This window comes from Aegilops tauschii, chromosome 4 (genome assembly GCF_002575655.3).
Source record: "Aegilops tauschii subsp. strangulata cultivar AL8/78 chromosome 4, Aet v6.0, whole genome shotgun sequence".
Classification (NCBI taxonomy): domain Eukaryota; kingdom Viridiplantae; phylum Streptophyta; class Magnoliopsida; order Poales; family Poaceae; genus Aegilops; species Aegilops tauschii.
This window is the reverse complement of record NC_053038.3, coordinates 42,611,791-42,633,539: the sequence shown is the minus strand read 5'-3', so window position 1 is coordinate 42,633,539 and position 21,749 is coordinate 42,611,791. Positions and strand designations below refer to the sequence as shown.

Here is a 21,749-nt window from a genome sequence, read left to right as displayed (position 1 = left end):
ATCGACAGTGGCTATTAAGTGGGTGGTAGGTGGGGACCGAATTTCTTCGTCGTCCACCTCCCACTCGAGCCGGACATAGTTCGGCCGAGGGTCTCCTGACAAGGAGAGAGACTTTAAAGAATCTAGCATGTCGCCCAAGGGCGAGTGCTGGAAAATATCCGCGGAGGTAAACTCCATGATCGGTGCCCAATCAGATTTGATAGGCACGGAGGCAGGCGGTTCGAAGCCTATGGCCGGGGACGAATCCATGTGTCCGGCAACACAGGCCTCATAGGAGGTGAAGTCAGTATTCGGCTCTATCGCCCGCTGAGTGTGCGGCCTCCATGGCGGGGTCCATCCACCCGTTCTCGGATGGCGCGATCTGCTTCGGATTGAGGGCCGGAGTAGCCACAGGTGTGATCTCCTGAACACCGTCCGACGACAAAGCTAAGTCATGCTTGTCGTGACTGTGCGGCGCACCTGACATGAGCTCGAATCCGTTGAATATCAAGTCTCCGCGGATGTCGGCAGTATAGTTTAAGTTTCCAAACCTGACCTGACGGCCAGGGGCGTAGCTCTCGATCTGCTCCAGATGGCCAAGCGAGTTGGCCCGTAGTACGAAGCCGCCGAATACGAAGATCTGTCTGGGGAGAAACACCTCACCCTGGATCGCATCGTTGTCGATGATCGAAGGAGCCATCAAGCCTTATGGCGACGGCACAGTGGAACTCTCAATGAAAGCACCTATGTCGGTGTCAAAACCGGCGGATCTCGGGTAGGGGGTCCTGAACTGTGCGTCTAAGGCGGATGGTAACAGGAGGCGGGGGACACAATGTTTACCCAGGTTCGGTCCCTCTCAATGGAGGTAATTCCCTACTTCCTGCTTGATTGATCTTGATGATATGAGTATTACAAGAGTTGATCTACCACGAGATCGTAGAGGCTAAACCCTAGAAGCTAGCCTATGATTATGATTGTTGTTCTTGTCCTACGGACTAAACCCTCCGGTTTATATAGACACCGGAGGGGGTTAGGTTACACAGTGTCGGTTACAAGGGCGGAGATCTACATATCCGTATTGCCAAGCTTGCCTTCCACGCAAAGGAAAGTCCCATCCGGACACGGGACGAAGTCTTCAATCTTGTATCTTCATAGTCCAACAGTCCGGCCAAAGTATATAGTCCGGCAGTCCGAGGACCCCCTAATCCAGGACTCCCTCAGCCACGGCCCGCGGTCTACTTCGCCGTCCCCGCGCGTCGACTTCCCGTGGTGTGCGCCGCGCCGTCTTCCTTGGCGCAGGAACGCCACTGTCCGCGCCAGTCTTCGTCACGCTGTCAGGGTTCTTCGCCTACTTCCAGCATCGTCGCCGCGCTCCTAACCTAGCCGCCGCCGCCGCTCTTCTTTGGTCGCCTCCGAAGCTACCCCCGTAGCCACCGCTGCCGCCCGTCCACCCCCTTCGTCTTCGTCCAACACCAGCCCGTCGCCAGCGTCACCGTCATCTACCCCGACCGCTTCATTTACTCCGACAACTGCGGGCGACATTGGCCCCGCGCCGATTGGCCCGCAACCGTCGTCGAGTCCTTCTTTGCTGGCCTCTCCGACTTCTTCGACATGGCGTACAACTCGTGTAGGTCCAAGTCTACGCATGTCCGGTGCTGGCAACACTGTCGCGTGCCTTCGTCCACAACGTGTCCCCGGGCCTGGCAAGCCTGGTGCGACGCTTCGTCAACTTCGTCTTCGTCCGTCTACACATGCCCGGTGCTGGCAACACCGACGCGTGCCTTCGTCTATGATCTGTCCCCGGGGTTGGCAACCCCGGCGCGACGCGTCGTCAACAACGTCTTTTTCCTGGCGCACCACTACTTCGACACCACTGCGCCCATGATTAACTCGGCGCCTCCTTGCGCCCGCGTCTCCACGGCGACTTCATCGACACCGGCTACCCCGACTCGACATCGACCACGGCATTTTTCGCACGGCTACCTCGACCACGGCTCCACCACCTATACTCTCGGCTACCACGACAAACGGCACAAAGGGCTACCGCCTTGCTTGAGCAACCTCGTCGGTTGCCACTCCAGCCAAGACTACGCGATGCGTCGTCCGTTATGACTGTGGGGGGTGTCCGTCGGCTAGCCTTCGGATTCTTCTCCAGTCTCACCGTCTGCGTCGCTACCGTTGTGACTGCGGGGGAATGTTGAGCATATTGATTATTAGGAAAGACGAAATAGACTAGGATTTACCCTGGCTTGTCATGTACTTCAAGTTGATCATTGTACTCCTATATATATGCCCACGAAGCTCAAGCAATACAACAACTATTCTACCAATCTCTCTCTATCCCTTCTAACATTCCCCGTCGCCTCTCTCAAGCGGTTAGGAGCGAAGCGGCTGTGGTGTTTTTTTTAGGATCAATGCCGCTTTATTAATTAACCGTAGCTAGGGATCTCATCAGAGAGAACCTGGATAATAGACTTCGGTGGACCAGACCACCAAACATTACAAACTTCATCCCCTAATCCTATCGAAGTTGTGGTGTGTTTGATTAACGTGTTTGTTCGTCCCTCCGATCGAAGTTGTACTAGAGATGCGACCATTAATTTGGACAGGAGGGAGTACATTTTTTGTCGACAGGGAAATAAGAGCGAACTACCTACCGCTCAGCAAACGAACCGACTGTTTTGACCCAACGGGAGGAATGCTCGAGGTGGTAGACAGCGTCTGGTAGTCGTCGGCGGCCGGAGGCTGGCGGCCGTAATCGTGAGAGCTCATCCTGCTGTTTGCCTTCGACGCGTCGTCCGCGACAAACTTCTCAGTCGGATGGTCAGGCTGCACGTACATGGCCACGGGCATCCGAGGGGGCAGCGCTGGCACCCTGGCGGCCATCCCCGAGCGCAGCACCTCGACTGCTTCCCTGATGCTCGGCCGCGCCCTGGCGTCGGGGTGCGCGCACCACAACCCGATCACCAGCACGAGCTCCACCTCCCGAGCGTCAAGCTGCCCGCACAGCGCCTCGTCGGCCGCGTCCAGCACCGCGCCGCGACCATACATTCCCCATGCCCACTCCACCAGCCGGAAGATCCTCGTGTCGCCCGGCGGCGGCGGCGCCATGGGCCGCCTGCCGGTGGCGACCTCCAGGAGCACGACGCCGAAGCTGTACACGTCGGACTCGGTGCTCGCCTTCCCCGTGGCGATGCACTCCGGGTCGAGGTATCCGGGCGTGCCGGCCACGGCCGTCATGGTCTGCAGGCCGACGCCATGGTCGATGAGCCGTGAGAGGCCGAAGTCGCCTAGCTTGGCGCCAAAGGATTCGTCGACCATAATGTTGCTCGGCTTTATGTCGCCGTGGACGACGCACTGGCCCCACTCCTCGTGCAGGTACAGCACGGCGGCGCCGAGCCCGAGAATGATCTTGTACCTCGCCGGCCATGGCAGCACCGCCGCTGCGCTATAGAGGTGCCGGTCGAGGCTTCCGTTGGGCACGAGCTCGTAGACGAGGAGGAGCTTCTCGCGGCCGTCGCACCAGCCTATGAGATGCACCAGGTTGCGGTGGCGCAGCCGGCTGATGACGGTGACCTCCGCCGTGTACTCTCGCTTCCCCTGCGCCGAGCCACCCCTGGAGAACACCTTGATAGCGACGTCGAGCTCATCGACGCGACCGCGGTACACCGACCCGGACGCGCCCTGCCCGAGCTTTGTCTCCTCAGAGAAGTTTCTCGTCGCTGCCGTCAGCTTGCTCAGCTGGAACGGCCGTGGTCCCGACCCTGACTCGAGGTCCTCGTCGATCGCCCACGGGTCGTGGTCGTCGTCTTCGTCGTCGGCAGAGCGCTCCTGGCGTCTCGACCGCCACAGCAGCACCCCTACCGCCGTGCTTAGTAGGAGAGCCAGCACCGTTGCCACGGTGACACCGGCCACAAGCGGCACTGCAGTGCGCCGCGCTTGTGATTTTGGAGATGAATTTGAAACCAGCGGCAGCGAAGAGCTGAAGGACCAGGACAGCACGTAGTGCAGCGCGACCCGCTCTGAGTTCGTCGCCGCTGAAAAGCCGACGATTACCTTCTCCGGCAGGAAGCTTCGCAGGTCAACATTGACGCTGAGATCATGGGTCGCGCCGTCGCTGCTGCCGTTGTGCAGCATGACATCGAGCTGGCCCGTGCCGCTGTTGTAGTCGATCCGCGCGGACATGACCTGGCCGACGAAGCTGTCGTTCGGCAAGGTGGTGTAGTTGCCGGACGAGCTGATGTTGTTAAGATCGACTCCGATGTGATGGTCGCTGGGGTCCCACTCGTCCCTGAACGTGTCGAACTCCACGGCGACAACTTGGTCACTGCCGGTGGCGCCCGGACTGAAGAGGCCGAGGTAGCCGCCGTAGGACCCCGCGGGTAGGCTAGACGGGACGTCGACTTGGGAGGTGAGGAAGAAGGCCATGCCATGGCCAACCGGCTCCCCCGGCACGGCGTCCATGCCGAAGGAGAAGGTGGTGGTGAAGCTGGCCGTCTCGCCGGTGGCAGCGTCCCAGAGTTGCATCGGCTTGGGGTACACCAGGCGGCCGAGGTTGTTGGTGTAGTTATTGGCGCTTATACTGGTGAGGTCGGCCCTGTGATCGCTGATGTTGCAGTCGTCCCCGAGCGCGCCGAAATCGACCTTGTTAGTTGTGTTGATGAAGTCGTACCGGAAGCTGAGGGAATCGGCATGGTAGAAAAGGAGAGAGAGAGGAAGAAGACACGCTGAGTAGTAGCGCATTTCAGGGAGCACGGGAGCAGAGCCATTGCAAATGGTGCTAGTTCTCGTGCCAGGTTATGCAAAGGGAAATTAACGCCATGCATGTTTATGTAGGTATAGTACTCCCTCCCTCCGATTTCTTTCGCGTGCTAGATTTATCTAAATTCAAACCTTGCAAAGTATAATCAAATTTTTATTACTCCCCCGTTTCTAAATATTTGTCTTTCTAGAGATTTCAACAAGTAACTACATACGAAGCAAAATGAGTGAATCTACACTCTAAAATATGTCTATATACATCCGTATGTGGTAGTCCATTTAAAATCTCTAAAAAGACAAATATTTAGGAACGGAGGGAGTAGAAAATATACCAGCATCTACAATACCTAATAAATATTTAGGAACGGAGGGAGTAGAAAATGAATCTAATGATACTAATGTTGTATTTTGAATGTTAATATTTTCTTAATAAACTAGGTCAAACTTTGGAGGGCTTGACTTCGGAAAAACCTAATAAGCGGAGTAAAAAAAAGGAGGAGTAACTACATAGAACATATACATGGTGAAAATATATTCTATAGCAAATCTAATTATTCTTGGGGATGTTGACATTTTTTCTACAAATTTAGTCAAATTTCAAAAAAACATAACTTGAGACAAATCTAAAATTTTATAATTTGGAGCGAAGGGATAAATTCGCCTTCTTTTACAAAGGGAAACACACTCGTCAATTAGTCGATGCTTGTATTCTGAAACTAGGCTTACCTGGTCGATCGCGGTTGGTATGACAACAGTCATAGTCGGTCTTGTCACTGCGCAAGGACCTAGTCTGAAGGAGTGATCTATGCCGGCGGAAATGGTTCCTACTTGCTACTTGACCTTTTGCGTACCACTAGTAATTAATTAACTTCTTAAATTGATTTTTTGATCCATCGGCGTCACATAACGTGGTCCGTAACATTATTCAATTAGCTCAAGTTGGGAATATGTGAGTAGATAAGTGAGTGTATGTTACAAGTAAATATTTTGGTGTAGTGAGCCGCTGGTGAAGTAAACGTCCCGGTCTTGATTTGCTCAAATGGGCAATACAAAAGATAAATATATATTATACCAACACGATTTCTATCATTTGGGATGCAGGATCGTGACTCGTAAGAATATAAGTAAAATACTCGACATGTATGTGTATTTGTATTGATAGGTTCAGTGAGATAGGTTTGTCGATCAAACACGGAGGGGAACTTTTGGCCTATGGTGTATATACGAGAGCGGCGATGGTGCGGACAGGCTCACGCGCTCCTGCTAGGTGGACGAACAAAGCACCGACGCGTCGCGTAGTTTATTAAATGCGGGCGTAGGGCACACAGGACGTCTACAAATGAATAGGAACGACGTGCAAAGACGGAGACGCCTAAAATAACGAAAATATACCGGTCCAGCGGTAACCTGTTTCATTGGTACAGGTGCGCGCGCACTGTATACATCAACGTCCGTCTTATGCGTCCGTCATGCAGACGCCGTGTGCGGAATGGATAAGTGTATGCCTCACTATGGGCCCATGGTGACTAGACCATCGCAGAAAAAATAAAAAGCAAATCGGTCGTCCCCTTGGGCGCCGCCTAAGGCGAGAAGCTCATGGCTATGGAGATGGAGACCACAGGAGGCGACGGGATCGATTTCTTGTCAGTTACAGTCTACAGGTAAATTTTGCAAACCTGGTTTTCTCAAGTCTGTAAGAAACGCATCATCTAGATCAGTACCTCATTCATCTCCTGATTGATTTAAAAAAAGATTTCCTCTGCCAGATCTCGCCGGCGCAGAGCCGCGGCTGGCCCATCCTGGAAGCCAGGCTCTAACATGCGCGCCTGCTGAGTCCAGCATTGGTGATGCGAGGGACGCGGCAGTGACCTTACAAATCGAGTTGAACAACACTTGTGATGCGGTTGCCCTGTCCGCACTCGCCTCCGAGCAATGACCCTCAAGCCCCTGGCTGGGTCAAAAGGTATAGCACTACGGCATTGAGTATCTAGTTCAAGAATTGCTAAGATTTTCTTACATTATTTGAATCATACTGAGGATTCCAGTTGGAAAATGTCCATGGCATATACTTCTATAGTCATTGAAACATGTTTTCTGAAAAAAAACTTCTGCATGATGCAGAATCCGTGTTGGTCGTGCACCCGACGAACGCCCCCCATGTGCTGTCAGGATGAGTGCATTGGAGGTAACATTATGAAGATATGCAGAAAAGAAAACTGAAACTGTCATAGTTCCTGTTGTGGGAAGCAACTTCCATAGATTGGGAGAAGCTTATGATTACTACAATCTCTACTCGTGGGGGATTGGGTTTGGAGTAAGATATGGCAAAAGCCGGCTAAATTGAAAGGACAAAATGCATGCAAGAAGTAGTTTGTGGCTGCTCTGTAAGTTACTTATTTCATTTCAGTAACCCATTCCCTACCTAGGTGACGAGACACATATGGCAAACACACACAAAATAATAACTCTCCATTATTTGCTCTGCCAATTTGCAGATGCCCCACGATGATACGGTTGCTTCGAACAGCTGGCAATGGCTGGTATATAAACGAGTTCAGAGCTGATCACAACCATGCTCTCACTGAAAAATGTGGTGAGAAAGTTTACTGGCCTTCACACAAGCATATCGATATATACACGCGTGATGTCATTAAACAACTCCATGAAAATAATGCCAGCATTGGCAAAGTTTACAATATTATTGGTAGTTTCTTTGGTTCAATGACCAATGTACCATTCAGCAAAAGAGCCCATTCTCTTGTTCTCTTAGTTAAAATGCAGATCTAAAATTTGTGACTCCTGCATGCAGTCTTCAGTTCATGGGAGGGCTGATGGCGTATCGATCGCAGTTGGAGATATCGAAGAAGAACCTGAAGTGCAATCCGGTTTTTCAGCCGTGGAAGAAGTGGCTACATATAATCCAGAAGATCATAGCTTCGCCGATGGTGATGGCTCCACCCAGGCGGGCAGCTGCTGCGAGTCAACCACGAAAGTTGACCGTCGATCCACTACCGACGATGATGATGACACAAACCCAGCCAAGCAGGCAAGGATTGATGAGTAAAAAATCTGCCGGAGCTGATTATAGATGATATGCTGAAACTACGGCTCACTCCATGATTAAATAGCCCTGACGAGTTGAATGCGGTATTAGGTGTATCTCAAGTAATAAATTTAATGATTCCCCTGTTTGTCAGCAGTAGTTGTGCTACCAGTAGAATGCACAAATGAACCGTTGCTGCTCTGCTTTGATAATCACTCTACCTGAAAAAACAGGTGACAGGCAAACAAATGAACCATTGCTGCTCTGCTTTGATAATCACTCTACACCTTCACAAACGCTGACATTAATTTCTGCATAGCGTACGCACACCAATTGAATTGCGCTATCAATTCCGGGTTGGCCAGCGCACCCCAGAAATCAATTGTCATGGAGTCATACGTTGGAGTACATGGCGCTACCAAGTAGCCCATGACAAAATTGACGAATGCGATCTAAAAACAATCCTTTTCTTGCTCGAATCCTCAGAAAACTCTCTGTTTATAAAACTTTCAACCGCCTTCAGGTTCTGAGCAACTGTACTATCCATCCCGATTGTCTGCTTAATGAAATTGATCGCCGAAGAAGCAATTTGTGCATCCCTGCCACACACGTCTCGGTTCCCGCACGGGATGCCAATAACCTTGTGGAAATCTTCTGCTGTGAATCCAATCTTCTTGTCATCATCGATGTCAATTACACGACACCGAGCATTTACCTTCCTCATGACCCAAACACTCATTCTCAGATCGAGCTTGGCAAGCATTGGCAGCTTCAGAATTCTGCCAAATCCAGTTTCAGTTACAAGCCACCTCTTGTATTCATCAAATTTTGCGACAGTCCCTACCACACGCTTGACTGACAACCGGGATGTAATAATCGGCTGGTCTTCTTTTAACTCACCTGCCCGCTCCCCCTCGGGCGACCTGTCTTGGATCTCCTTGTCATAGTCCACTCCATCAGACAAACCTTGATTGTCACCCTCCTCAACCATCTACAGTATTGCAACTCAATCACAAATTGGAGCTTGTCCTGAACTCCATGCTAAAAGATCTTTGGCAAATTCTATATATCCCCCGGCAAAATTAGATCTCCCAATATGAAAAAACTTACCAGCGAATACATTCGTGACGACGCACGTAGCCCTGCACCGGCGAAGCTTCGAACCTTTCACTGCCGCCGGCGCCAGCACCTGGCTCACGGGCTCCAGATCCACACTTTGACCACACTTTGCGTACAGCGTCACTTGCTACTGACATCCACACTTTGAACACCTAAACCGTACTGACGAGCTTAATTTACATAGCACTTAACACTACTTCCACCAAGTCTGGCTGTCATCTTCACCGCAACAGCTAATTAAGCACACGCAGTACAACATCCGCCACCACCAACATGAGAATGGCCACGTCAATCACTAAAGTTGCTACGGAGACCACAAGATTTATGGATGCAGCGTCGGCGATGATGGCACCCTGACGACCTGCAACTGAAGCTACCGCAGGCATGTATCATGCGACTGCACTGCCAAAGGATGCAGCATGCGACGCCTCCGGCGCTCCGTTCTGCTGCCCCGGATGAACATGCGGCGGCTGCACAACTTGAGCTCCAGCCGCCTGCCCGCCCTGCATCTGGCCTGGGCGCCTGGCACGATTTGCGCCACTGGATATGCTGCTTCTCCAAGAGTCGCAAGATGCGCCGCGTAAGCTTCCTCCCACCTGTAGAAATCACATCCACCGCCTGATGGCTGCCATGAATTGACAAGAAACCACACCTCCTGAGAAACTGAACAAATAAAACATCGAATGAAACTCCCAAATACGATCAAATAAACTGTACTTACATTGTGATTCCAGCACTTGTAGAAACGCTGGCCGGCATTCTTCCCCCAACGCGCTAGGTGACTAGTACGTTTTTGCCGCGATCCGGACAAGGCACGATTGGCAGACTGGGTCAACACCTGGATCTGTCATCTTTGGAAGCTAGGGTTCTCTGCTTCGATTTGGGATACACTCGGCCCGTCCGAAAGTTAGAGCAGGCCCCGTTACGTGCTGTTCCTGTACAGAACGGCGAACAAACGATCCGTTACAAAAAACCGTCAACACCCAATTGACGTCGGCCCATAACATCGTTTCCCACATCGTCTTTTACGGTCTTACTGTTCCGTACACGCATTAGCTCCCCTCACCAGCCACCTGCAATACCACAGACGTCCCGCATCTCCAGGGGAACGAGTGCCTGACGATACCGAGAGCGCGCGAGCTCGTCCACGCCATACAATTTTCGGTGTATATACACCCTATATGAAAAATAGTAATTAAATAAAAAGTAAAAAGATTCTGAAAATAATTTTGAAATAAAGTTGACATTCCACTGTACTTGTATGAAAATTTTCACAAAAGGAAAAAAACCCGTTGACTTCTTTCGAAAAAGACAAAAAAAATTGGTCAAAATAGTGTGAATAATAACCTATAATAGCAAAAACAATTGCTTTTTTTGCTCTGAAGTTAGGGCTGGGTTTTTGTTCGCGAAAATTTATATACTAGTGCAGAAGAAAGTCAAGTTTATTCAAAAAAACTTCTAAACTTTTTTGACTTTTTGTTATTTTTTTTTCTTATATAGAACCAAAGGGTATTTCCCCGACAAACACCGATAATAGTATTCGGTACCCCCCACCCCCCCCCCCCCCCCCACTCACACACACGAAAATTCATCTATCCCTACTTGAGCTATCTGACTAGTGTTAAGTTGTCCAGAGGGATCAAAATGTTGATCAAACTGGTAACAAATTCTGTTCCGCCACATCGCATATAGCCATTGCTGTGAACCTTTTATGTATTTTGCCGACTTGGTATAGAACGATTCACCAACAGGACACATGAGAGACCGCATCCATTAGAGCAGGATTTGTCAGACTTTTTTTAAAGGCGAAAATATTTGAACACTAACACTAATAACAAGTTTTCTTAAAATCATGTTGCTACCATTTCATTTCATTCTTAGCAGGAAGCAGTAGAAAAGGGAACACACGATGTCGATCCAAGGATCAAAAGGATAAACAGAGGAGTAAAAACATGTGAGAAAAATGCTACCTCTTGAGCATTGCGTTGGTTTTTCCTTGAAGAGGAAAGGGTGATGCAGTAAAGTAGCGTAAGTATTTCCCTCAGTTTTTGAGAACCAAGGTATCAATCCAGTAGGAGACCACGCTCGAGTCCCACGCACCTACACAAACAAATAAGAACCTCGCAACCAACGCGATAAAGAGGTTGTCAATCCCTTCACGGTCACTTACGAGAGTGAGATCTGATAGATATGATAAGATAATATTTTTGGTATTTTTATGATAAAGAGAAATAAAGATGCAAAGTAAAATAAACGGCAATAGAAATAGCTAAGTGTTGGAAGATTAATATGATGGAAAATAGACCCCGGGGCCATAGGTTTCACTAGTGGCTTCTCTCAAGAGCATAAGTATTACGGTGGGTGAACGAATTACTGTCGAGCAATTGATAGAATTGAGCATAGTTATGAGAATATCTAGGTATGATCATGTATATAGGCATCACGTCCGTGAGAAGTAGACCGAAACGATTCTGCATCTACTACTATTACTCCACACATCGACCGCTATCCAGCATGCATCTAGAGTATTAATTTCATAAGAACAGAGTAACGCTTTAAGCAAGATGCCATGATATAGAGGGATAAACTCATGCAATATGATATAAACTCCATCTTTTTATCCTCGATGCCAACAATACAATACGTGCCTTGCTGCCCCTGCTGTCACTGGGAAAGGACACCGCAAGATTGAACCCAAAGCTAAGCACTTCTCCCATTGCAAGAAAGATCAATCTAGTAGGCCAAACCAAACTGATAATTCAAAGAGACTTGCAAAGATAACCAATCATACATAAAAGAATTCAGAGGAGATTCAAATATTGTTCATAGATAAACTTGATCATAAACCCACAATTCATCGGATCTCGACAAACACACCGCAAAAGAAGATTACACCGAATAGATCTCCAAGAAGATCGAGGAGAACTTTGTATTGAGATCCAAAGAGAAAGAAGAAGCCATCTAGCTAATAACTATGGACCCGAAGGTCTGAGGTAAACTACTCACACATCATCAGAGAGGCTATGGTGTTGATGTAGAAGCCCTCCGTGATCAATGCCCCCTCCGGCGGAGCGCCGGAAAAGGCCCCAAGATGGGATCTCACGGGTACAGAAGGTTGCGGCGGTGGAATTAGGGTTTTGGCTCCGTATATGATGTTTCCAGGGTACATGGGTATATATTGGAGGAAGAAGCACGTCGGTGGAGCAACGAGGGGCCCACGAGGGTGGAGGGCGCGCCCGGGGGTAGGCGTGCTCCCCTGCCTCGTGCTCTCCTTGTTGATTGCTTTACGTAGACTCCAAGTCCTCTGGATCACGTTTTTCCGAAAATCACGTTCCCGAAGGTTTCATTCCGTTTGGACTCCGTTTGATATCCTTTTCCTTCGAAACACTGAAATAGGCAAAAAAAAAACAGCAATTTGGGCTGGGCCTCCGGTCAATAGGTTAGTCCCAAAAATAATATAAAAGTGTATAATAAAGCCTATTAAACATCCAAAACAGAATATAATATAGCATGGAACAATAAAAAATTATAGATACGTTGGAGACGTATCAAAAAATAGCTCTAAAATGCTCTAGTTAGCCTATTCATGTTGGTGTCTCTGCAAAAGGTTGCTGTAAACAGGAGACCCCAGCCTGACACCATAGCTCAACCCCTCTACGAACTGCAGTCAGAAAGTCCACTACGGAGCCCACTTTCCCTCTGAAATTGTGAAGTGTTCATGATACTGTGTCGCCTCGTGGTGGAGCAACCGCCACCTGTTTACGGTAAGCTCTCAGTTCTCATCACTTGTCACCTTTGGATAGGGCTTGCCTTCCCTCTGTGCCGATGAATCGTGGGTTGCATGTCCACAAACATAGGACTTTTGCTACATTGTTCGATGGCCACCAGAAGTAGTGCAAAGTGAGGGGGTTCTGAGGGCTTCTCAGATTATGTGCCCTATAGATGTCGGAGTTATTATGTATTGAGATTTATTGTGATGTTTGTATGATGTTGTATATATGTTCTTAGTGAAAATGATGTCATGATAATCTTTATTTTCAGTTTATCTTATTTTTCATGTCTTGCATACTTTTGCTACATCAAAGTGATGAAATGTTTACCATTATGTTAATAAAATCACGGTGTACATATTGTTATGCTGGGTGAAAGTGATTATGCATTTGATGTATGATACCTCTCAGACGTATCTACCTTTATGAATACTTTTACACTCAAAACTTGCACTGGTGAATAAAAAATAATCATGATTGATGTTGTTTTCCGAAGAATTTTTATGGTGGTGTTATCTATTTGTGTAGAAAAAAATAAAGGAAAAAACACAAGAGGCATATATGCTCCAAATGGGCCAACCAAGGATATGGAGATGGCCAAGGGGAGGCCCAAGGCCCTACCCTAGGCACCCAGAGTCGTGGTCCTAAATATTTAGATGAGTATGTCTTCATAGACATAAATGTCTTCATTTTGATGATATCGGGGGTTCATATGAGTATTCCTTTGCTACTTACAATGGTAGTTGGCAAGGGCCCCTTCATTATCCCTTTTTGTTTGATGTTACTACCACAAACAAGTGGATTATTTGGGACATTGATATGTCAGATTATTATGATGATCAAGCACGTCTAGAGCAGGAAGCTCGGTATGTTGTTGCAGCACCACCACCACCATCGGGACCTGGAAACTACAACCGGGGGAGCCTGAACCCATGTGATTACCAACAGGCAAAAAGCCTAAGCTTTGGGGGACTGTGTACCTCTTGCCCCCTCATTTTCATTGTCACACCTTACTTATTAGTTGCTTCTGTTGTTCCTTTAAAAGGAAAACTCCAAAAATATTTTATTCATTCTTCTCTCGGTCTTTTTAGCGCACTTCTTGTCATTCAGAAAACAACAAAAACATTTTATCTTTCTTGTTTCTTTGGTTTTGTTTGCTGAAGTATGAGAAATCTCAAAATAATTCTTTGTTGGCTTGCTTTTTTCTTGTTTCCCATGGCTTACTAAAAACACACAAAAAATGTTTTTGGTCCTTTTGTCCTTTGCCTTTTTTCTTTGGTTCTGCTTCTCTTTGCTCTTTCTTCGCTTCCTTTTGGGTCGTTTTTGGAAATTATTCATTTCGATCAAGTGTTTTCACCATGGTGGCTTGGATCTAGCTTGTGGATGAGTCGTAATAATTTGCTTATTGAGTAGGCCATTTTGTGTCATGCTGTTGACTCTAGGTTTTATGTTTTTGTGGATGAGTCGTAATAACTAGAAAACAGCTATGGCGATGTTGCTAGCCCGTATAAACCAACAGCCCAACAAAACGAGACAGCTGTGCGAGAAAAAGCCTAGAAGGCTGACACAGCCAGGCGAAAACATTGGCAACGAGCGACACGGGGCAGATCAACGGTTTGCACAAATATTTCAGCTTTTGATCATGTGGTGGACAACTTAGATGTGAGATAGCTATTTCACATCTAGATGTGAAATAGCAAAACTGAATTAAAATATATCAACATCTACAATACCTAGTACATATAATACAAAAGTATATTTCATGATGAATCTAATGATATTAATGTTGTATTTCTAATGTTAATATTTTTTAATAAACTTGGTTAAATTTTGAGGAGTTTGACTTCGAAAAAACCGTAATACGCGGAGTAAAAGGAAATAGAAGGAGTAGTAACTACAAATAACTTAAGACGAATCTAAAACTTCAATTAATTTGGAGCGAAGGGTTAAATTCGCCTTCTTTTACAAAGGGAAACACACTGGTCAATTAGTACATGCTTGTATTCTGAAACTAAGCTTACCTCGATCGCGGTTGGTATGACAACAGTCATAGTCGGTCTCGTCACTGCGCAAGGACCTAGTCCAAAGGAGTGATCTATGCCGGCGGAAAGGGTTCCTACTTGCTACTTGACCTTTTGGGTACCACTAGTAATAAAAAAAATGAAGGTCAACGGAGGGGGGGGGGGGCAAAGCCCCCCACCTGAATCATTTTTCCTTTTTATTGAGTAGGAAATGAGCGTTAGGGAAGAGGGTTTGTTACCTGAAAGCTTCAATAAATATTATAGCTGTTGTAGACCAGAAATCGCTCGGTTCGAGCAGTGTGCAGAAACCCCCAAGCATTACAACTGTAGCCCACAAAAATGACAGGGCGCCGCAGGCGTGACCCACCCATTCCAGGAAGGCGACACAACGTAGTAGTATGTTCGGCTTCCTCTCTGTATCAGGCAGAGCCACATCATCTCCTCCCCTGCCCCTGCTTCTGCTCCGCTGTGTGGCGGATGCAGGTTCAGAAACGGCAGGTGCCATCTCAATGGAGATCTCACTAACAGCTGTTGTGGTCGCCGCCATGTTCGATGGGCTATTCTTGTAGTCCCTGAATTATTTTACTGATTCTGCTGTTGCAACAGTGTTAAAGAAGAGGTCTTCAATGACAGTGCTCTTCACAACCAGAAAGGGCATTATGCCAAACAACTATTTTGCACCAAGATAATGAGAAAGCATTAAATGAGAGTTACCTTAGGAGATTTTGAAATGATGATCTGATGAAATGCCTCTTGTTGATATGAAGCGTCCTTATTGAAATATCCAATAAAACAATACCCTTGCACGTTCCTGTTCCATACCAGCTGCCTGTAGAATAATGAAACAACTACAAGAATTCAGAAAGTTGTTTCTGCTTGCATAAATTTTCCCCAGTTCATATATAACAAACTAAACACGAGATTGGTGAGATCAATCTACTTTTAGTAAGCATAATTCATTCACTCATCAGGGTATTAATTCAAAAAAATGAAGACTTCTAAGTTCGAAGCCAGGGTAGCCAGGACCTTGCTAATAAATTCATTGGCTATATAAAAATAGACATCCAACATATCTCTGGTAGAATTAAATACGAAGAAAGCATCACTCCTGACTATTTCATCACAAAATGTATTTTGTATTCAACCGGTTTCCCCAAGTCTCAAAAGTACAAAAGTTTTTGCACATATAATCCGTTTGGTTTTGGAGAGACTAGTGATCTTTTGCCCTTCGAAGCATGTCACCTCTGTTTTGTTCCTTTGTTCAGCCATTTGATTTTGTATCTATGTGTATGTGAAATTTGTAATGTGAGAGCATAGACTCATATATTTTTTCGCTTTATTCAGAAAGCATAGGTTGGGATCGTATGTTCAATATCAGAACTTGCAAAGGGAGACAATTGAGGTCTCACAATCAACATCTTCGGCGATTGTTCGCTGTAGACGACGGCGGCCAGACGGAGCGCTCGGGTTCGGATAGGCGGCCCAAGGCCGGACCGGACACGTCAAGCGTTCGTTATCACCTGCCGCATCCACCTGCATGCATGCAAACCACCAAAAGCCGTATCTGAACGAACTCTCGATCATCTCGGTTCATCGATCTCAAACCCTAATTAAACCCTTCCAAAGCTTTAGGCTTTCCACTTTTTATATTCCTCTGGTGGCTCTCGTGCGTATATACACCAACCGCGCGCGCGCATGCCGCCGGCTGTCGTGCCCGTCGAAGACGGCGGCTGCGGCGGCGCCAAGAAGGAGGAGGCCGTGTGCCAAAGCTGCCACGTCGCGTGGTCGGCGTGGCTGTCCCGCCTCGGCCGGTGCCTCCTCGCCTCCACGCTCCACCCGTGTCACGCCGCGCTCGGCCTCTCCCCGCCGGCGCCCTGCTTCGCCTCCTCCCCCGCCGTCGTCCGGGGCACGCTCTTCCTCCCGTCAACCGGCGACCGCCGCGTCCGCCTCTTCCTGCACGAGCACGCGGCGGCGGCGCCCGCGGAGTCCGCCGCGCCCGCGCCGATCCTGGTCCTCGACCTGCCGGCCGGCCTCGTGGGCGCGGACATCGCCGCCGCCGGCAGGATCGTGCTCGAGTGCCAGCGGGAGTGGGCCGGCAGCGGAGGCGCTCTCCTGGAGTCGCCGAAGTGGCAGGTGTACTGCAACGGCAGCCGCGTGGGGTTCGCGGCGAGGCGGGAGACGATGTCGGACGGGGAGGGGTGGGCGATGGACAAGCTCTGGGCCGTGACTGCCGGCGCGGGGCGGCTTCCCGGCGGAGGGGTGGAGTACCTGCGGGGCCAGTTTGAGAGGATCGTCGGGTCGGCCGATGCGGAGTCGTTCCACCTCGTGGAGCCGCTGGGGTGGCTGGGAGTTCACGGCGACGGCGGCCTTAGCGTCTTCTTCCATCGGATTTGATGGAAAATTACATTGAACTCTTGCATATACAAGACGAGGTGCCAATTGGCTACTTATCATCAAACTCTTCACAAATCAGTGGATGAAAACTTTTTTTTCTTCTTTGTGCTCCACAGCTATCAGAAGCAGTAAGTTAGGAGCATTCATGGTGGTGCACTGTGTGACAAATACAGTATTCTTTTCTTCTTTCCAAAACGGAATTACCCATGCACCCAAGTGCATATATCCATTAAACTGTACTCCCTCGATCCTTTTTGTGTATACAAAATAGTCTTATCGTAAGTTCAGATTGTTTAAGTTTGACCAAATTCATGGAAAACAAATCATCACCTACCAAATCAGTACAGCTAATTCTATCAAGAATTAATCATTATGTTTTCATAATGCATTTGTTACGTAATTGTATATGTTGGTATTTTTTTTTCTTTTAATGAGTTGGTTAATCCTAAAATAGTTTGACTTGACACAAGACCAATGTTGCATTTGGGATTGTGGTGAATTATCATAATCTCGTTCACCCAACCCCCTTTTTTCCTTGTTATTGGTGTTTGTTGGGTGCGAAGTTTTGGAGGCCGAGCTTCAAGGAGCTCAGTATTTAAAAAAAAGTCAAAAGCATATTTAGGAGTTCCATAAAAAAAAACTTCTGTGGAAACATATATGTATTCCACAAGAGCGTGTTAAATTCCATTTAAAAATATTGTGATTTGTAGGCTGTAAAAAAGTACGGCCCAACAACAAAATAAAAAAGGCCCGTTTAAAAATGTGTATTTGTCTTTTTCCTATACGCCATGTGTGAAAGTGTAATGCTGTGAAATTTTGCACATGGTAGTATACATGTGTATGTGTGTCCACAAATAAATTTGAAAAATTCCGTGCTCTGGAAATTTGAAAATTGAAAACGAGCTCCTTGTAGCTCGAGCTCTATTGGCATTTCCCATATTTGTCACCCTATTTTGATAATTTCACGGCTAATTTTCCTGAGCTGATTACAAAATAAGAACGGCACAACTAGCTCAACAGTCACAAAATCTGATCCTGAAATGGCCTTGTATATGTGAGGAAAAACTTGTGAGGCCGCATGCCGATATATCTAGCAAATTCGTCAGGAGTGACTATACTTGGTATCAATTGTTTTTAGAGTGCACGAGCCAGCAAAAGGTATATGGTTACTGTAAGGAATATCCTCTAATATCACCAAAGGGGTTTCATTAATTTCATTAGAATGAAAATATGATCATGGTGTGGTATACTGATATACTTGCTACTTATCTCACCCCCAAGGCCCCAACAATGCCCGATCATAGACTCAATTCACTGGAGCGGTCTTCAAAATTGCCACTAATGGTTACCTCCAATAATCATTCTTAAAGAATAGTAAGAAACATTGTAAAGTGTTTATGAGTTCGCGAATGGTTAGCCAAATTCAAAATAATGTGTTAAATTCATCAGAAACACATATCATTGTCTATCACAATAACACCACTTGTATTGCTAAAAATACATAGGGTTTATCTAAAGAGTAATATCGCAAATCACATTGCTCCTAAATTATTTATCATCATAAATGTTAGAAAAGTGAGGAGATAGTTACACTAGAAAGTGAGGAGATAAATTTTTAAAAATATTGTGAAATATATAACATATGATCCACGGTGTTTTTAAAAATTTCTATGCCTTAAAATTATATTCATTAAATTGGTACGAGACAACCATGAGATTTGTAAAGTTTCAAGTGTAGTAATCAAACTATAACCATTTGTTCTCTTTTCTTTTATGAGTTTTCCCTAATGGTTTCCCATGAAAGGTTTTCAATGAGATTGTTTTTTGAGGGATATATTTTCAATGAGATAATATGAATAGAAGTGGTTTGTCATGACGGTTGCTCATGTCTCCTCTAATAATATATAAGACCATTATATCAGTAAAGGATACATAATTATTGTTATTGGCACTTCTTCATCACCCTCTAAACAGTAAGTAGCAGCTTCTGATAAGGTGTGCTTGATGTGACTGTCTTTTACAATTAACCTCTCAAGAAATTTCTTGAGCGGTTTTTTCCCGTAAAAAAAAAACCTCTCAAGAAATTTCTTTTGACCCCTCTTTTATAAAATAATTAGTTGCACATCTGTTGCATATTTTTACCCTTGCACACCCTGTTCACGTGCCCACTCATCTAGTGGCATATTTTTCGAAACAACCCTTAGTCTGATATGTGGGCTTGACCAGTCAGGCCTGGACCAGATATTAAATTTCGTTCAAAACTAAAATTCTTGTGCTTAGCACCGGTTAAACACATCGTAGAATACCTAGTCCAACTTGGCGCTATGAGACAAATGCCTATAGTACAAAACATAATTTACTTCTTTTCAAATTTTATATTTGGAAGGTAGCTTGGTTTTGTTTCTAAAAGAACTTTTTTGTAAGTGAAATGTCAAATATTAGATTCAAAGGTTTTAGAACTTGATACTCTCTCTAAATCGCAAATAAGTGACATTTCGAACATAGGCATGGTATTTAAGACGCAACTTTCACCACTAGTCATATGTATCAAACACAAACAAAACCTTAATATTTGGGGAGATTCTTTAGATAAAATATATACCTATAATATTTAAATCTTTAATCTAAGCATTTAAAAATGATGTTGTAGCACCCCTGCAAAAAAAAGTTGACATTGTAGCAAGAAACATCACATATACTTCCTCCTTACCGAAATACTTGTAGTTGGGGGAACTTGTACTAGTTTCCCGGTACAGAGGTAGTATTTGTGAAGCTGGAGGGAGTATCTCTTATTCACAGATGAAAAAAACTTTAGTTTGAGAAGAGACGCCTGTTGAGTTTTAGAAACACATACATCGGCGCGAAAGGCGTGTAAATAAGACAACAGAAGCACCGAAAAGCGCATACCTTGATTATCCTCCCATCCCATCCCATCATAGGGTGCTGCTAGGCAAGGAGCTTGCGATATTGGCACGGCTCAATCAGATCGAGTTAAACAATCATATCTTCACGCCTCGATCGCCGCCCACTCGATTTGATTGAGCCATGCCAACATCGGACTCTCCCAGCCAGAAATCCTCGGAGACAAGCTAGCATGGAGCCCTGTTCTGATGCAAATCAGCCACAGCATGCATGAAAGCATCTTGTAAACACTCAGGAGGAGATCCATGGAGAACCTTGCCTTGACTGGTTGCCAATGGAGCATGCAAGGGGCGGAATTAATAGGCGGCGACCATGGAGATGGAGAAGAAACACGGGGAGGACGGTTGAGACGTCGATGTCTGCCCTGCCAAGGAAGCAAGCATGCACCACGCAGCCGGAAATACAAATGCAAATTGCGAGCCAGAGCGACGTCAGCGCTCGCGCGGACGGGGAATGGTTAGTGGTTGCGGCTGACGACCTCGCGGCAGGTAGCTTAGCTAGGCGAGCCGCCTACCAGTACGCTCCGCCCTGCCGGCCTGAATCCAACAGCTCGATCGCACGCGTCTGAACAAGTGGCCGGCCAAGCGATCGCCGGGTAATTTTTCCGTCTGAAACGTACGCGTGCGAATTGACCGCTTCTAGCTCTGGCAGGCTTACGGGCACGTTGCTTGCTTGTGGGTCGTGATCCGTTAGGTCGGTTGCGAGCTGGGGCAAGCTAGCTAGGCGACAGTACCACGGCGGCAATTCGTAGTCAGACAAGGGGGGTTGATGATCGACCTGTATTATAATTTTATTTATCAAGGAAAAGCATCGTCGACGTTTCTCGGAGCAGGCGAGATGGCTTAATCTATGCCGCATTTGACGTGTCCAACTGCCCATACGAACCCATTTTACGCTGGCTGGCTGCTTTGCTTTCATCACGTCAAGAGTTCAGGGCATGCGTCCGTCAGAAGACCACACTAGGAAAAATCCGGTGTGTGCACTTGATATCCGAATGCTGCAACTGAATCCGCAAATCATGGGCTGACCATACATGCATACCAGTCGCTGTACCAATGATGTATCAGAGATCACCTGTTTGTGGTTCTTGGGTAGCAGTACGTGAAACCACGTACCATGCTAGATTCTGATCGCCCATGACCGTCCTTGACGCGAATCTCTAGCCAGCATTGGACAGCATGGTCACGTTGCGGAAACTTCAAGGCGGCACAGGAGCCTGAAATGGATGGACAGACAGCTAGATCGACGGGAGACCAATACGAAACGGGACAGGGGAATCGAAAATGGCCGGCACCTAAAATATGAAATCCACACGCATCACAAAAACTGTAGACCTAAAATGTCGATATGCATGCATACGCGTATGGCAGCCGGACGGTTCCGATCGAACAATGATCAGCGTGTGGATTCGATCGGCGTCAATCAGCTCCAGACTAAAGGACAAGGCCATGGATAAAATGCGCCGGTTTAAGAATCAATCGTGGGCAGGCACATCCATCAGCATGGTCGATCAGAACAAACAAGAAATTAAAGGACAGGTATGGGAAAGGCTAGGTGGAGATTGTTGAACCAATTTTGGTTGTACATTACGTTGGGTTATAATACTGTAAAGGTGCCAAGTGCATACATATATGCCGGCAGTACCAGCAGGATTAAAGAAACGGCTCGCTTCTGCAACTGGCCAAGGTTTGGATTGGGAGAAGAAGAATAGAAGAAAAACGTTCGCCGATGGGGCAAGAT

The 21,749-nt window shown here is 46.9% G+C and overlaps 1 protein-coding gene and 3 long non-coding RNA genes across 5 annotated transcripts; 1 reads left to right on the top strand and 3 right to left on the bottom strand.

The window, feature by feature from the left end:
- Nucleotides 1–2,378: 2,378 nt before the first annotated feature.
- Nucleotides 2,379–5,007, bottom strand: LOC109733592 (L-type lectin-domain containing receptor kinase IX.1-like). The gene has a single exon (XM_020292815.4). The coding sequence runs from the start codon at nucleotides 4,720–4,722 to the stop codon at nucleotides 2,629–2,631; it is 2,094 nt and encodes a 697-aa protein (XP_020148404.1). The 5' UTR covers nucleotides 4,723–5,007; the 3' UTR covers nucleotides 2,379–2,628.
- Nucleotides 5,008–6,250: 1,243 nt separating this feature from the next.
- Nucleotides 6,251–8,059, top strand: LOC109733591 (uncharacterized). Of its 2 annotated transcripts, none has more exons than XR_002225656.3 (5): nucleotides 6,251–6,401; nucleotides 6,507–6,703; nucleotides 6,862–7,124; nucleotides 7,236–7,333; nucleotides 7,550–8,059. It is a non-coding gene; the product is annotated as an uncharacterized lncRNA (long non-coding RNA). The 2 variants fall into 2 exon arrangements; XR_002225658.4 differs by having other exon boundaries at nucleotides 6,260–6,401; nucleotides 6,493–6,703.
- A 129-nt stretch (nucleotides 8,060–8,188) lies between these two features.
- LOC120962723 (uncharacterized) lies at nucleotides 8,189–9,836 on the bottom strand. The gene is made up of 3 exons (XR_012181306.1): nucleotides 9,624–9,836; nucleotides 8,894–9,527; nucleotides 8,189–8,774 (listed from the first exon to the last, which is right to left on the bottom strand). It is a non-coding gene; the product is annotated as an uncharacterized lncRNA (long non-coding RNA).
- A 1,869-nt stretch (nucleotides 9,837–11,705) lies between these two features.
- On the bottom strand, nucleotides 11,706–20,440 carry LOC123493583 (uncharacterized). The gene is made up of 3 exons (XR_006662152.2): nucleotides 19,995–20,440; nucleotides 15,408–15,522; nucleotides 11,706–15,284 (listed from the first exon to the last, which is right to left on the bottom strand). It is a non-coding gene; the product is annotated as an uncharacterized lncRNA (long non-coding RNA).
- Between the last annotated feature and the right edge of the window lie 1,309 nt (nucleotides 20,441–21,749).